At 38.9% G+C, this 16,003-nt stretch overlaps 1 protein-coding gene across 1 annotated transcript in view; it reads left to right on the top strand.

Moving 5' to 3' along the window:
- LOC127583229 (vesicle-associated membrane protein 3-like) overlaps positions 1-15,799 on the top strand; it is a 32,392-nt gene extending 16,593 nt beyond the window's left edge. The window contains exons 3-6 of the mRNA XM_052039000.1: positions 8,767-8,860; positions 12,184-12,342; positions 12,882-12,933; positions 13,483-15,799. Of these exons, the coding sequence (XP_051894960.1) occupies positions 8,767-8,860; positions 12,184-12,342; positions 12,882-12,933; positions 13,483-13,502 (325 nt within the window). The 3' untranslated portion in view covers positions 13,503-15,799. The remainder of the gene's footprint in view (positions 1-8,766; positions 8,861-12,183; positions 12,343-12,881; positions 12,934-13,482) is intronic.
- Positions 15,800-16,003: the final 204 nt, after the last annotated feature.

The raw sequence follows: 16,003 nt of genomic DNA on the forward strand, positions 1-16,003 counted from the left end.
AGTAGTGTTAAAGTTAATTCCAAACCAAGAGGTTTAGTGGAAATCTAATCCTTTTTCCCATACTTTTTTTGATGGGAAGTTAGTGTTTTTTTTTCACGACCTTTTGGGCTTAGACCCAACCTGAAACACTAAAAATAAAAATGTATAACCTGTTCCAGTCAAGATGGGATTTACAAAGTGGGGTAGTATGCTGCAGAACCCATTTGAAATATTACGAATAGTATGTTGGGGAAATGTGGGAAAATAAAGCTGTTATATTGGAGAAAAGTGAGAAATCTGATATAATGAAGTACTTCTGTGACAAACTTCATTCAAATATTCTAACCACCTGTTTGAAAGAATGGTGTCATTAATATGTGTTCTGGTATGTCAAGATGTACTTCCTTATCCTGCCTTCCCTATTCTTGAAGCTAAAACTTCACATTGAGTGTCTGTTGTTGAAGGGGTGGAAGAAATCTACTGCATTAGTAATCCAAAACTCAGACTAAATTTGCTAGAGCCCAATTCCCACCATACTAAATAATAATTTTAAACTCAATTAATGTAAAAAGGAATCTGGATTAAAGTCAATAGATTAATTGTCATTGCCATGAGCGCATTGTCACTAAAAACTCATCTGTATAGTTGTGAGGAATTTACTTGTTAGACATTCCCATTTAGTCTTCCAGATTGGCATAATTGCATTCCTGAATTTAGATGTGCTTTCTAATGCAATGCACTTCCCTGTAGCTGTGACACTTTACTCTGTATACTGTTATTGTTTTTACTCTGTACTACCTCAGTGCACTGTATAATGAATTGATCTGTATGAACGGTATGCAAGACAAGTTTTTCACTGTACCTCAGTATGTGAATGATAAACCAATATCAATAATGTTAATTTTGATTTGCAACTAGTTGCTTGCATCTACCAACTGACCCATCTGGAAGCATAATTTAGAATGGTGACTTTTGGGCATTGCCTTTTTTCATTTGGGAATTAAACAAAATTGCATTGTTGGGAAGTAAAGAAACTGCCAATTGAAGGCTACAGTGGTCTAACAAGAGATTTCCCAGAATTTGCTCTGAGTTTACGCTTCTGTTAAACAAGTACATGTTTGCTGGTCATAGTCAAACTTCTGTGCACACTGCTCAATTCCTTGGGTGTCTTGGCCCATATTGGCCAAATAGAAACTTAGTCATTGACCTAATTTTTTTTCCAATTTTTATTCATCTCCCTATGTTTGAACTTGTAAATCAACACCAGCCTTTAAGGTCTGGTACAACCAATCTTAATGTCAAGTACTCAAAAAAAAAGGGGTGGGTTAACTTTTCCCTTAAGGCTCATTAAATTTCACTAAACTGCAGTGACTCTCTAGTAATGCAGTAATTGCATGCCTTCCAGCTACTGACACCAAGGAAGTGATTAAAATGTGCAGTTGTCATCAGCATTTGAAATATGTTGATTTTGGTGTGTGATTTGTTTTTATATTATATACATACACGTGTGTGAACCAGGTATGTGGTGTACTTAATGCACTGGTACTAGTATTTGAGTCAGTTTTTCTGCAGCAGTGATGCAAAAGGGTTTCACAGGAGCATTATCAAACAATTTGATACCTGAGCCAGATGAAGAAAGATTGGGATATTTGACCAGAGATGTCTTGGGGTGGGGTGCTTGAAGAATTTCAGAGATTAGAACCTAGAAATCTGAAGGTTAAACTATTAGTGAGCAGATTAAAGGAATGTAATTAGTTTTGAGCTGTCAAGGCCCCAAAGTTTAGAACTGAACCGGAACAAGCTGTTAGTCATGAGTCCTGATAAATCCTGCCTCTGTTCTATTTTAACAATGAATACTTCACTACATGGAATGATTTTATATAAAGACAGTTGTCTTTGTGTACCTCCTGAGCAGCTGACTTGCATGATCTTAAGTTTACTTGTTATCTGATTATTCTAGACCTAGTGAGATGGAGGGAAATGGGCATTAGCCTGAAGAGGCAGCATACATGTTAGTTTTTTCAGCAATGGATTTAAAGCTTCTGGGCATCAATGGCTCTGTGTAAAGGAGGCTTGCTCTTGGGTTGATGATCAGTAAGTGTATAGTTTTAATTGTTCCTTCTGAGACCACTTGTTTTGGGTCACTAATTACTTCTCCAGCTGCAAATTTATTGCAGAGTGCTGTAGTCAGCATAAATTTAGCTCGATCAACTCCAAACTGAATTGTTGGCAGAGGAGGGAAATTCACAAATACTTGGGTTGCCAGTGGTAGCTTGGTGTGTGTGAGAGAAGTTGTGTCATTTGTCCAGTGAGCAGTTGTCATGATTCTGGATGCTAATAAGCTTTTTGGTGTATTTCCTCTAGCATTCTTGTGCTTCATTATCTAATCACCATTGTCTGAATTGAGACCAGATTTTTAAATCATACTTTCCTCTGCATGTTTTCTGTTGCCACCTTTCTTGAAAGTTCAGACACCTTGCTAAGGCATAGTTCTGTTTAATCTTTGAGTCTGCACAGTTAACCAGTTGTTGTAATCCTTGACTTAATAGTGCAATTTGTATGAGGGGGCAAAAGGTGTTGGTGGTCGCTGAGATCCACACTGCTTTTTATGGTAACCTAGGCTGCCTCCTCTTTACAGGTAACCTTGGTGAGATCTGAAGCTTCAAACAGTGTTTCAAACAAAATTGTTTTTCTTTAACTTGTATAGTACTTTGATAACCTCAACATCCCACAGCACTGCACAGACAATGAAATATTTCCAATGTAGTTGCTATTGTAACATAATGTAGTGGCTGATAAGTGTATTGTGAGTTCTCAAACACTAAGTCAACAAATGGAATGCTTTTGAAATGCCTGAGGGTTAAATATTGAACATGCCACTTGGAAGAAGTTTCCCTCCTATTTTGTGAAGATCTTCATGTATCTCAAGGCAGGTGATCACAACAGAAGGTATGGGGGAGAAGGGTTTGAAAAGTAGAATGGAAATGTTACAGTTGAGGCTTGCTGGACCAGGATTCAAGTTAGTGAGTATAGTTGATGGGTAAATTTGGCATAAGTTAAAATACCACAGTGGTTCACAGGTCCTCTTGGGTAACATAGTTCGGTCTTGACTTGCATTGAGCTGAAGAGCATGGACTCCTATTTCTTCCTTGTGGGCTCCAGCATGTAAACTTAGATTCCACAGTTTGTGTGTAATATCATTTGGGAATGAAGTACCCCACCCTCTCCATCTCAAAAGGCAATGTAACAAATTTCTGTTGGTTTTGACTGAAATTGACATCCAAAATTGGCTGCCTACTAGATGTTGAATCTTTAGTTTTGAGTCAGTGATGAGATTACTTTGCATCTATGTTATGGCATTTTCATTGTTCTTGGTCATACAGTAGAAATGCATTGAAGATTTGTTTTGATGCACCTATTACACCTCCAGGATTTCAGAAAGCCTGTTACTTTTACAATGATATTTACACATTAAGGTTCTTTGTAATGCAGAGCTAATCTGTATGCAAGTCTGCTTTGTAGTAATTGCAGCTTGGAGCAGAGTTTTCTTGCCTTTTGAAGTGTAGTATTATGGGATCTAATCAAGCTGAAGAGAGTATATCTGTAAGAAAGATGGCATCTTTGGGCAATCTAATAAATTTTGCACCACCACTTCTATCATCCCCACCCTGCTGGAATCATTTGGATTTTCTTGGCCCTGGAGGACAGTTTTATCCATGACTTGAGTTTAAGTTGTGTAGTCAGCCATGACTCAGTGGGTCCATCCTAAAGTGAGATTTTTTTTCTTGCTTACACTTGGACAGTTGTAGAATAAATTTCAGCTGGACTTGGGCTTCATGCTACAATTGCATCAAACAGCTTGTGGTTAGGAGTGAGATGTGACAGATACAGACCAACTGATTTCTAACAAGCAAAATGCTGAGTAGGAAGGATTTGGGCCCAGTTTCTTCACTTGGCTGGGGAAAAGCAAAGATGCCCTTTTTGCTCACATTGAACTCTGCAGGTAGTGTAGTGGGATATTTTTGAGCTGGGTGTTTGCTTTTATTATTCAGAGGCACCAGGGCAACACTCTGTTCAGGCATTGGATGATACCTTTATTCTGCTTGTTTCCAACTTGACCTTTCACTTCGTTACATACCTTGTTTTTTAAAAAAAAACACCACATTGAATTTTCTTTGAAGTGCATTCAAGATTTGCCAAATACTATGAAGGGGTTTGGAACATCAAGTTGGGGAAAGACCCAACCAATTTGAATTATTCACTTGTAGGTATATTAGAAGGTCCCATCTCTTTTCTCCATGTTAATCATGGCTGACATGTAAAGTTAGAGAAAGATTGCTGTTCAGTTTACTGAATGAATGTGAAGTTCCTGCTCTGAGTTGGTCTTAGCATTTAATGTTGTCCCCCAGTGGCAAGACTTGAGTATAGATGTACACATTCCATTACGAAGTGCTAGAACTAAGGTATCCAACATCTCCAAGTTGCACATCATCCTATTGTCTACCTGCTGTGTACTTCCCTGTAGCTGTGACACTTTACTCTGTATCCTGTTACTGTTTTTTACCCTGTACTACCTCAATGCACTATGTAATGAATTAATCTGTACAATTAGTATGCAAGACAAGGTTTTTCAATGTAGCTTGGTACAAGTGACAATAATAAACCAATACTTAATATGGGCATCCTGGTAACACTAGTGATGAAGCAAATTTTAATTCCTGGCATTCTGCCTAATAACATGGCAGAGGGAGTAATGTTTTCACTTGGACTGCAGTGTTTTGAGATGGCTTTTCTCTGAAAAGGCCAATGAGGTTTAGGTAAATGTTGGCTGGCTTTGTTGGTGACTTGTGCTGCAGGATAGTGATGGGAATTGGTGTCTCCTACATGATTTTGACAGTCTTATAGAATTCTGCATGACCTTTCTGTTACATGTATTGAAATTGCTCTTCACTTGACCCTTCCATTCAAGGCATCTTTCTTGAATATTAAGCTAATGTAAAGAATTTGGCACCTTTCATTTAGTCTGTTCTCTTGAATAAGCCATGCAGATGTGAGAGCAGGAGATGTTGGAGACTGACTCCAAAGTAGGATCACCAAATAGATGAGGAGCTTCATTGTTTCTGAATTCTAACTCTACTAAATGTCAATTCCTTCACTGTCTACATCAGTAACTCATTCATAAGTTTTCCAATCACCTCAACAATTGTTGCATAAAAGTTGATTAGAGCTTTAACTGGTTAATTCAGAACTGAGCTTTTTGTCAAATGTGTGCTTAAATTCACATGCACTTAAAAGCAAAGGCCAGCAGCTTGCTTTCCTTCCTGGTCCAGTCTTTAATATGTGCTCTTAATAAATTTGAAAACAGGAGTAAGGCATAAGATTACATCTTCTCCTTGGGGCCCCACCTGCTAGTAGTATTAATGGCATATGTATACATGCCTTTGGGGGAAATGCTCATGATTGCTTTAAATTTGCTTCCTTCAGCATGATCTCTTCCCTCTTAGGTTTTTATTCATTGGCTGCTAGCTTGCATACTTAACCAGTTATGAGAAGACAACTGACCAAGCCTTGCCTGTCTGAATCCTAAGTTTATTGTTAGTCCAATTATAACAAATGTACAGCAGATGTCAAAATAGTTCTCTCCCTCGATGCCACTGAGATGCCTATAGTTTCCATCCACAAACAAAATGCATCTTGGGTTCTCACAAACAACAATGAAAATGCCCAGGCTTGTTACTGATTCCTGGTCAAGGAATATTAGTACATGGTACTGAAAGGTCCAGCTTTTCTAAAATCCACACCAATTCTCTACGCAAGAGGTACTGACTAAGCTAAGTCCTTAAACTGAAACCCACTGGACTATTGCACAGAGTCGGCTGAAATTATTTTTAGTTTTTCCACATTCCTTGAATTTGGTGCACTTATGGCAGGGTAAGGAGTAGATTTCTCCAGTATGAAGTTTTTTATTTAACAAAAGCACTTCTGAAATGTGCCCAACTTTCATTTAGAATCTTCATATGAAGCAGTACTTTGAATAAGAAATGACAGGTCTCCCAACCTATGGGGAATTTTTCACTAGAAGTTGTTCTGGTCCAGCTTTTCCCCTTGTGGGAAAGGAATTGATAATTCAGAAGGGTTTTGGTTTTAAGTTCAAGATGTCAAAACACCTTGTGTGAATGTGGTGACTTTAATTCCTGTAGATACAGGTGGCACAAGTTGGCAACTTTTTTTCAGACTTCATTTGGAACAATGCTATGTCAGACTCGTGGGTAGGATGTGTAGAATTCCCTGAACTGTTTTATAAAGTTGAGAGACAACTTGTTCAAGTGAATGGTTTGAAAAGAAATCATTGAAAGATGATTAGATTTGTTTGGGACTAGTGGAGAGGAGTTTGAGCTAAGCATTAATGGAGCAGTAAGAACCTATGTCCTTCTCTGGAAGGAAGAGGGTGCATGTATTGGAGTTAAGCTTGTTAACACCATAGGGCTGTTTGTGCTGTAAAATTCATTCGGTCCTCCTGGTTTTTTAAAAAAAACTGAATTGCTATGAGCTGCATTGAATTTTGACTTTGCTCATGATATTCAATCTCCAAACAATCTACCTGGTGAATCTAGCCTGTTTGCCATTGATCTCTTAGACTGCCTGAAATTACTGAATCTCTGAAGTTGAGGATCAGAAACAGTTGCTTGAAGTGAATACTGAAATAAGTTCCACCTGTAACTCCTGCTTATTGTTAGGGATGTGTGCTTAAGACCCAAGCACAAATACTTTTGGCCCAGAATTTGTGGTTAACAACAAAGCCTCAGTGATTACCACATCTCCAAGCTCAAGTGTACTGATCTGTGCTAAGCACTTCCCTTTCAACCATCTGTTGCTGTCAGGGGATCTTTAGTATTCCAGAGCTGGTTAAGCAGCTAGTCACATTAAAATATTCATCTTCATGGCTGTAAAGATGAAGACAGACCAGTTAAATGTCAGCCATTAATTTCAAAGAAATTGCAATACACTTTGAGGGCTGGTATGCCAAGTAGTAGTAATTGCTTTAAAAGCTGCATTCTGAGTTGCATAGTGCAAGGTATTCATTGAGACAAATTTACAACTAGCTTCAGTTCACATGCTAGAACAGTACAGCACAGGTCCTTTGACCCATAATGTCTGCACTGTAAATGATGCTGAATTAAACTAAATCTCCTCTGCCTGTACCTGATCCACATCACTCCATTCCCTGCATATTTGTCTTATTTAACAACAGCCTCTTAACAGCACTATTGTATCTGCTTCCACCACCATCCCTGCAGCCTGTTCCAGGCAGCTGCCATTCTGTGTATATATCTCCTTTAAACTTTCCCTTCTCACTTTAAATGCATGTCCTCTAGTACTTGACATTTCTACCCTGGCAAGATTCTACCTGTCTACCCTATCTATTCCTCTCAATTTGCTAAACTTCTATCAGGTCTCCCCTCAGCCTCTGACTCTGGAGTGTTCTCCTGCCCCCCCCCCCCCCCCCATTGTCCAACCTCTCCTTGTAGCTCATGCCCTTTAATCCAGGCAGCATTCTGGTAAACCTTTTCTGCACCCTTTCCAAAGCCTTCGTATCATTCCTGGAATGAGGCAACCAGAACTGCACACAATTTATACAAGGTAATTTTTGCCTATTTTTCAATGCAGAAGGCTGCAAACAGTCCAGCTTCTAGAGAAGTACTAAATCACTAACAGCTTCTGGGGGATTTCAGTATTGAACTATGTCAAAAATCCCAACAGATTGGTTTAATGGAATAAGTTACCATCATTATTACTGCAAAACACAAGTCCAAGAAAAAACAGTAGCCTGTTTGCTCCAAGTCTGAACCAATTGAGTGATAGTTCTGTTTCCCACTGGTCTGTATCCTCCTTGAGTACTGAGGAATCTACTGTCATCTTGAATATACTCAATGCAGCACTCATTCAGATGAGGCACTGAACTAATCCCCTGTTAAGGTCTCAGTGCAGTTCTGAATGGGATCCCGGCCAGCATGTATTCTTGAACTAACTTTTAAAGTGGAATTGGTGGTTTCCCGTTTAGAGCCTGCTGTTAAAGGTTGAAATCAAGATGAAGCTAGTCTTACTGGTATCTAGGATCATAATCATTCTATCAATCTAGGTGGTTTTTCATGTGACAGTTTGCTGAATTAGTCTTGCAGATTTGTGTACTACAATCTTGTATTTCTCTAACTGACCTGATGGGTGGGTGAAATCCAGGAATAATAACAGGCTAGTGTACTGTAGGAAATACAAACATGAAATATTGAGCTGTTTATCCATGGAGAAATGTTTGTTTATAATGCAGAGCTTTGCAGTTCTATAGCCCAACTGTTGCTAGATTGCCTCTCCCTCTAGTGACACAAGATTGAATTGCAATCACATCAAATTGCTTCTGGTATGTTGTTTCAAACTAGAATTGTGAATTTTATGTAAGTGCCAACTTTTTGTGGTTTTGAACTTCTATAACTTTTAATGGAAATGGCGTGTTCATTGTAATCAGTAATGTAATTTCCAGATATAAATCTTGTTAATCTTAACACTCCCTTTCATGTTTTGTGGACTAGATCCAGCATATTTCCAAGTGGTAATTCAGACTATTCAACTGTGTAGGGCATCACTGCTGAGCCATCATCAATGCTGGATAACTTTGTAAGCTAATTGTTGTACAACAGAAAAATGAGATGAACCTGACTTCTCAATCTTCTTTCCATGTAGCTAAAATAGCAACAATTTGTGGTGAACTGAGGGAATATTCTGTTCTTACAGGTCTGCCCCAGGTCCCTCAAACACTCCTCCTGTTGCACCAGGACCCTATGGCAGCAACCGGAAATTGCAGCAGACCCAGGCACAAGTAGATGAGGTAAGAAACCATGTCCCAATGCAGTAATTTGTTTAATTGTTGGAATATTTAAAATGTAATTAGAGGACACTTGCATCTACAGTTCATGAGGACTTTCATAGTGAATTAATTACAGATTGGGGCTACTAATTCAGAGCAATATCTGCTATCCATGAAAATGGAAGCAGCAGCTGTGGCCTGAAATGGATGAGGCTCAGTGTCCAGTGAAAAAATGGTGTTAAGGATTCTTGCTAACTTGACTGTCCAGCAATGTTTTTACCTGGCCCAAGTGGGGACTGTGGTAAAATCTTGGTGCTTGCTTCTTGCCCTTCTACTTCCTACTGGAATCAACAATGTTCTGTTAAATAATATTTCCAGTTTTATAGTGTGTGATGCAAGTGGCTTAACATGTTAATCTACTTGGGCAAAATAGAGGACTGTTGATCTGAGGACACAGTATTGGTTGATGGGTCCTTTGGTTTAAAAGTACTTGGAAGATGCTTTTTTCATGTCCTTTGGTTAGTGAACCAAGTGTTAAGTGACAGTAACTTTCAAAACCAACTTCCCTTTACTTTGAAACAAATTAATGTTTGGAGCCTGAGGTTGTGAACACATGTTTTTGTTGAATACTTAACATTCCTTCAGTCATTACTGACATGGGGCCACTCAGCCCCAACTTGTGCCGGCTCAAACAGCCATTAATTTTGGTACCACTCCTGCCTGTAGCTCTACAGTTTTTAGGTTTAGCATATTTCTTATTTCTATCTGCCTTTGGGTGGCTGTTAAAGCCAAATGGTTTGATTCACATCTTGAGCTGAACTAGACAGCTGTTGCTGGTGCTCCTTAAGCTGACCTTGTTGGCCTGTGATTGTCAAGAGTTGCTTGCAAATGGCACTTTAAGACTCTCCGTGACCTGCAAGGGAATCTGAAATTTCTAGCAACTTGGTGTATCTTCACCACTTTCATTTGCCAGTTGGTGAATTCCATGTTTTTATAGTCATTAGAAATGTGCATCAGGAGCCATTCAGCCTGTTTAGAGCAGTTGTATTAGTTCAAAGCATTCACCTTTACAACCCCAAGTTCCAGTAACTGTCCAATAATTTAAAATTAGAAATCTTTTCCTGACTTTTGCAGCATTTCAGATCTCAGCTGTGAGTGGAAATATTTTTTAGATCTTTGACTAAGACCTTTCAGTTGTTTAATCAACTCCTTTCTATTATCCAAACCTCTTGTTTCAGCCTTTTTTGTTCTAAAGGGAGCCCTTCCAAATTTTTCAGTCTCCCTTGTAATCAAATCTTTTCCTTGATAACATCCTGGTAAATACTTCTAGTAAACTTTCAAAAGCTTTGGTCCAGTGCTCCTCATGGATGATGTGATGGGGTTACCATTCATGGTGACTGATCTGCTATTGTGACCCTATTTGTGTTTTACACTAATGGGGAGCAAAAAGGGTGGATATACTGGGGATTCAGTCACCTGATTTTTAGTTGAGGTGCATTCTCAATGTCATGAAAAGCTACAAGTGGGGTCTGAGGAACCAAAACATTGTCAGGTTTTGAAACTGATTCACTAATGCTCTTCAGCAAATGAGTGATTCCTTGAGCATATTGGTGTTCTGCATCATACTTGGGCTTTGACTATATGGTTGAAGGATGCATAATGCCTAATAGAATATATGATAACTTGTCTTGAATGCACCAAGAACATGGAATTTATTATTATGGAATTTGAGCTGATTTAGAGACTTGAACAGTAAAATCTACTTCCCTGGCCTGGTACACTACACCAGCTATCATCTTCCCAATGTTTGAGTGGTCCCATTTGTTCATCCCTCTGGCTGACCAAAAGCCTCAATAAAAATGCCATCCTTAAATTCCACAACATTGCCCCTCTTTCAATAGTCTCCAACCCTTTGCAATCACTTCTTGGGCAGTCCCTCAGGATTGAGGATGACTTGTTTCCACACTTTATATGGTTAGAGGCCAATGTGGGAACCAAGGACTCTTGCAGATGGGGCAGGAAGTGCCTCATGGGGTGGGCTGAAGAGTAATGTGTCAAGTGATGCAGGGTTTCTGTGCCCTTGTAGTTTTCGATATCAGTTCAAATAGCCCTTTACATCTGAGTAGGCATGGGCCAGAGATTCCCAGAGCCCATCACGATGTTGCATTTATTAAAGGCAACTTTGAGCACATCCTTGAATTTTTTTCGGTCCCCTTGGTAACCTGCCATGACAGATGGTCAGCAGGTCAGGTAGCATCTGTGGAATGACTTAATGTTAAGTTTGAGAACTGGGAAAGGGGAAACAAACCAGGTTATGTTAGTGGAAGAAACTGAGCCAAAATTTGAGATGAGTAACAGGCAGAAATCTCCAGTTCTGATGCCAACAAAGAACTAGTTACCCAAAGTTAGACCACAGACAGATTAAGTTGGTACACATGGATACTAATACTAACCTGTACTCTGCTTCAGAAGTTTAATACCAGTATGCAAATGATTATGACCTGCCCAATTTAGTCATCTGAGTGTAACTCTTGACCTGAAGACACTGGTATTGATTTGTTTATCTTGTGGATTTGGAGGATTTATAAGACCTGTATTGGTAATGTCTTTGCATTGAGGTGCCTGCTGAAGATGGTCATAAGATTTCGCTCTGCCTTAAGACACAAGCTGCATAGAAATTGTACAAATTACTTGTGCCTATATAGATGATGTAGAAATTACATCTCTTGCACTGCTTGTGCTGGAACTTCTCCAGTTATCTGTTTTGTTTCTTGTTACTACTACATTCTCCCTGGAAGTCTTTGTCCAGCTAATTTGAGGAACTGAGACTTGAGGTGCATGTACTTCACAACTAGACTAGTTGAACACCTTTCCCTTAAAACTTAGACTTCATTCCACGCTTTTCAGCTTGACACCAGACATCGTAGGGTATCTTGAGAGAGTGCTGCAGAATTACAAACCACAGAATTATGCCTTTAGCCTAATGTGCTTTTGAACCATTAAGTTACTGCTGCCTGGATGTTTTTTCTTGACTTTGAGGATGTTTCTGATATGTGCATTTTAGAAAGTCACTAATAAATCCTACTACTTCACTGTTCAAGCAGTACATTCCAGGTAATTGTTTTAGTTTCTGCACTCTTTCCCTCCCCCCGACTTCCCAGTTACTACCTGAAATCTTAACACACGGTTGTACCTCAAGAACAACTCTTCTGGTCCCTGTTTTTGGCACATTATCAGAATGGTACCAGAGATGCAAGGCTATAAAGTTCCAATTGGCTTTTTGCTTCAGATTCATAATAAGACCTTTTTTTCCTGTACCCACTGTTCTGTTTCAATATTTTCAGGTTGTGGATATCATGAGAGTGAATGTAGACCGAGTCCTTGAACGAGATCAGAAACTTACAGAACTGGATGACCGAGCTGATGCGCTTCAAGCAGGAGCGTCACAGTTTGAGACCAGTGCAGCAAAACTAAAACGCAAATATTGGTGGAAGAACTGTAAGGTAAGGTTGTAATTCTTCCATTGGCAATTATCTTCAGCCATTGTTCCCGGGGTAGGGCATTATTTTAAACCAGTTGCTTAAGTGCTTTTTTTTATATAAACTCTTGCTTTGTAGATATTTTCTGGTTGGCAGCGATCCTGACTTGCAACTGGGTTTTATTTGAACACCATGCTGGCTACTACATGGAGGGGCACTGTTCAGATAGTCTATTTATATTGACTTTTCTTCCCCACTGCCTGCCTGCACACCCTCCCCCAGAAAGCTGCTGGAGCAAGTTAATGTTGTGGTGAGCTGCCACATTCTTCCTGCACTTTTTTGGATAATTTTTTTCTATTATGAGGATATATTGGTCAGTCAAGACATCTGCTCTTCTGAACTTGAGTAATAGACAAGGTTCCCTGTTCAAAGTTGGAATGAATGAAGTTGTGCTACATCAGATCTGTACTCTAAGGATTCAGAATTGAGGTTTTTAATATCATTGTATTTGCAAAAGTAGCTCCTGCATGAATATTATTTAGGCTCAACTTTTATTTCAACAGATGTGGGCAATATTAATAGCTGTCATCTTGATCATCATAATCATCATAATTGGTGAGTATCCATGTTTGTCTAGTTTGCTTCCCATTATCTTTCCTGTTTCCAATTTCTAATCTGCCCTTTGAGGACCCCCCCCAAAAACATGTGTTTGTGGCATTTGAATTCATAAGATGGTGAAAATACTCATGAAATGCAGGTTGTCAGGACAAATTGGCCAATTTACAAATCCCTTCTGATTGCTCCTAGTCCATGCCCCATGTGTGGTTGACTTAACTAAGAGGCTTGCTAAGTTGACCTATGAGCACTTGTGTCCAATTCAGGCTGGCAATAAAGGCAGTTCAGGCTTACCTTGATTTAAAAATTACTGAGTTGAGATTGGTGACTTGCAACAAACCTTTGTCATAACAGCCACTGAGCTTAAATGTTGACTGTATGATGTACTAAAGGCTTGTGAAAGTGACCAAAGCTTCAATGTGGGCACTTCAGTAATGTTTCCCCACTGCTGAATCTACCCTTTGCTTCCTTAACAAATGTGTAGTCATTGAAATTGTCCAGCATTGTGTGTAATAATCTTGTGGCTCAACTATTTTTTTCCTTTTGCAGTTTGGCAGACCTCCTCATAAGACCAACCACATTCTTGCCTGTTGAAAATTGGAGGTGGACTTCAAGATTTTGACCCAACATCTACTGTTTTTAAAAATTCATTTCTCTGCTTTAACATTATTAAAAATGGGAGGAAATTGAGTATGATCAGGAGTTTAGAATGTTGTAGATTATGTATTGATCTTTGTCACCTGATCTTCATCCATCACGTACTAAACTTGAGTGGCAGTTTCTCTTTTAATTGGTATTAGCACCATCTTTAACTCAGTGGGACCAAATTCCTTCAGGCAACTTTAAGTCCTAATGTTTTGATCCTTTTGTGCCTTTTTTGCTAGCCTGAATAAGGAAGTTGCCACAAAATTCAATTCCTGATCATGGTCAAGCTTCAATGGAGTTGTCTCACTGAGCGAGCATGGTTTTTTCCCACTTTCCAGTAATGCTCATTTTAAAGTGCACTAATTTTTGACAGTTTGAAACCCATCCAGTTGACGGTTTTTAGATGAAGCCAGGTTGTGGTCTGCAATTTTTGAATTGGCTTCTACTTGTTTTGGCCAAAGATTGAGTAATATATCATGAGTGCCACATGGAAGTATGGTTTCCCTGTACATCAAACCTTGAATATTCTGGACAAGGGGTGCAAACAATTACTTCAGTCTGGTTGCACAGATTAGACAGCTAGTCACCAACAATAGTATTGCCTGTTGCATCCGTGGGTTATAATAGAACCTGAGGATTCTTCACTAATAAGGTGTTCCTTCATGTAGATATTTTAAATATCTTCATTCAGTTGAAGCATAAGTATGTTCTGAAAATGAAGATCTTTGCCCTATTCTAGTTTTGTTTGATATTTGAGCTTTGGTTTATAACTTGCCTTTTCCAGAGGAGGTTCTTTTCCAGAGGTTACATGAACTAGTTGCCAACCTCTACCCCTCATTTCAAGTGGAGACTTATTTGGATTCCATCTCTGTACCTGTTCCTTGAACAAAGGAAATTGGAAGGCTGTGGTCAAATGATCTGTTATAGTAATTAATGATAGGTGTGGTCTACTAAAAATCCATCCTTATGAGCTCAACAGAAGTACAAAGACTCCTCCTTAACTTAAATTTGCAACACTAGATTTGAGCAATGATGTGTTTTTTTTTACTTAATGTGCTAGTTGCCTTATCACTTCCAAAAACAAAAAAGCCAAGAATTTTTGACTGTCTTGTGCCTTATCTGTTTGTCCTAGATTGAACCTGAAATGTAAGTTGAGGTTTATCTGGATCTCCACTGGAAATTTGTGACCTGCTCACCTGAAATAGACTTTCATGAACCATGTATAAAGCTTGATGTGTGACAAGATGGTGTTTTTTTTGTAAAGGACACTTCTGAGCAGGAGGAGGAAAAACCTACAATATGCAATTACTGCAGTAGTAACTTTGGCCCTCAGCTTGCTAAATACCTTATTCACAATAAGCCCTAAATTAGTAATTGAATTGTTGTTGACCTAAGTTCATGAATCAATATTCTTTCTGCACAATGTTTCAAAAAAAATCCTTGTCAACATCTGTACAGTTCTTGAATTGTGAACACATGCCCATTCCTAATGGCTATACCAAGCAGCAAGTAAGCTGCTCTTATTTGGTCTAGTGTACCAGATGGGCTGGCTTCCCTGTACTCTCCTAGTGGTGGTCTTGGATGAATGTTTAAGATTGTCTAGCACTTGCCTTTGTATTGCACTGTAGGAAAACTGAACAATAAATTGGTGATGGGTATTTTGAAAAGACCACTGCAGTTGGTCTGTTCTGATGATTTGAATGTCAATTTTATACTCCTGATGCTCATTCGCTTTGCCTTTCCATGTAAAAGGGAAAAACAAAACCAATAATTTGCCTCTACCTACCCTCCTGCTAAATTGCAGAATTAACCTGAAGTATGGATGAATTTGTTAGATGGGCATTGGGTCTTGGATCAGAATTTTAACCATCACTATAGAGTTCAGTATATCTACCAACATTTTTCTATATATTTAATGGAGTTCAGTTAACCATCAGTTGAGATGACATTGCAATTGTAAACTTGAGCAGGTGCCTTAATGTCTTCAGCCAGCAAGTTTTAATGTTTTATTGAGCCTCAATTCTTGTTTAGCCTTGTGCCAGAGTTACTGTCACTGGGGCTTAAGTGCCCAACAGTTACCAAAATGCAAAGAAGTGCTTCTTGGCCATAGTGCCCCACTTAAACACACGGTTACGAAGCTTGTCCAGGGTAGCATTGCAGCCAAGTCTGTTCAGTTGTATTTTACAATATGGAAGATTTAATAAAATGTTTCACAATCTGAGGACTTGTTGATCATGAATTAACATGCACACAACACTGGATTTAAAATACTGGAGGAAGAAAATGCAAAAGTGTACAAACCTAGCACCAGATCTTTATTTTTAATGAAAGAACTAGCATCTTTTTCCAGGACAGGACTGGCATTTTTTTGCACATGCCTACTGCCTTGGTGTTGGTGATAAATTGCTTTTGCTAAAGACTGGCT

Source organism: Pristis pectinata, chromosome 26 (genome assembly GCF_009764475.1).
Source record: "Pristis pectinata isolate sPriPec2 chromosome 26, sPriPec2.1.pri, whole genome shotgun sequence".
NCBI lineage: Eukaryota > Metazoa > Chordata > Chondrichthyes > Rhinopristiformes > Pristidae > Pristis > Pristis pectinata.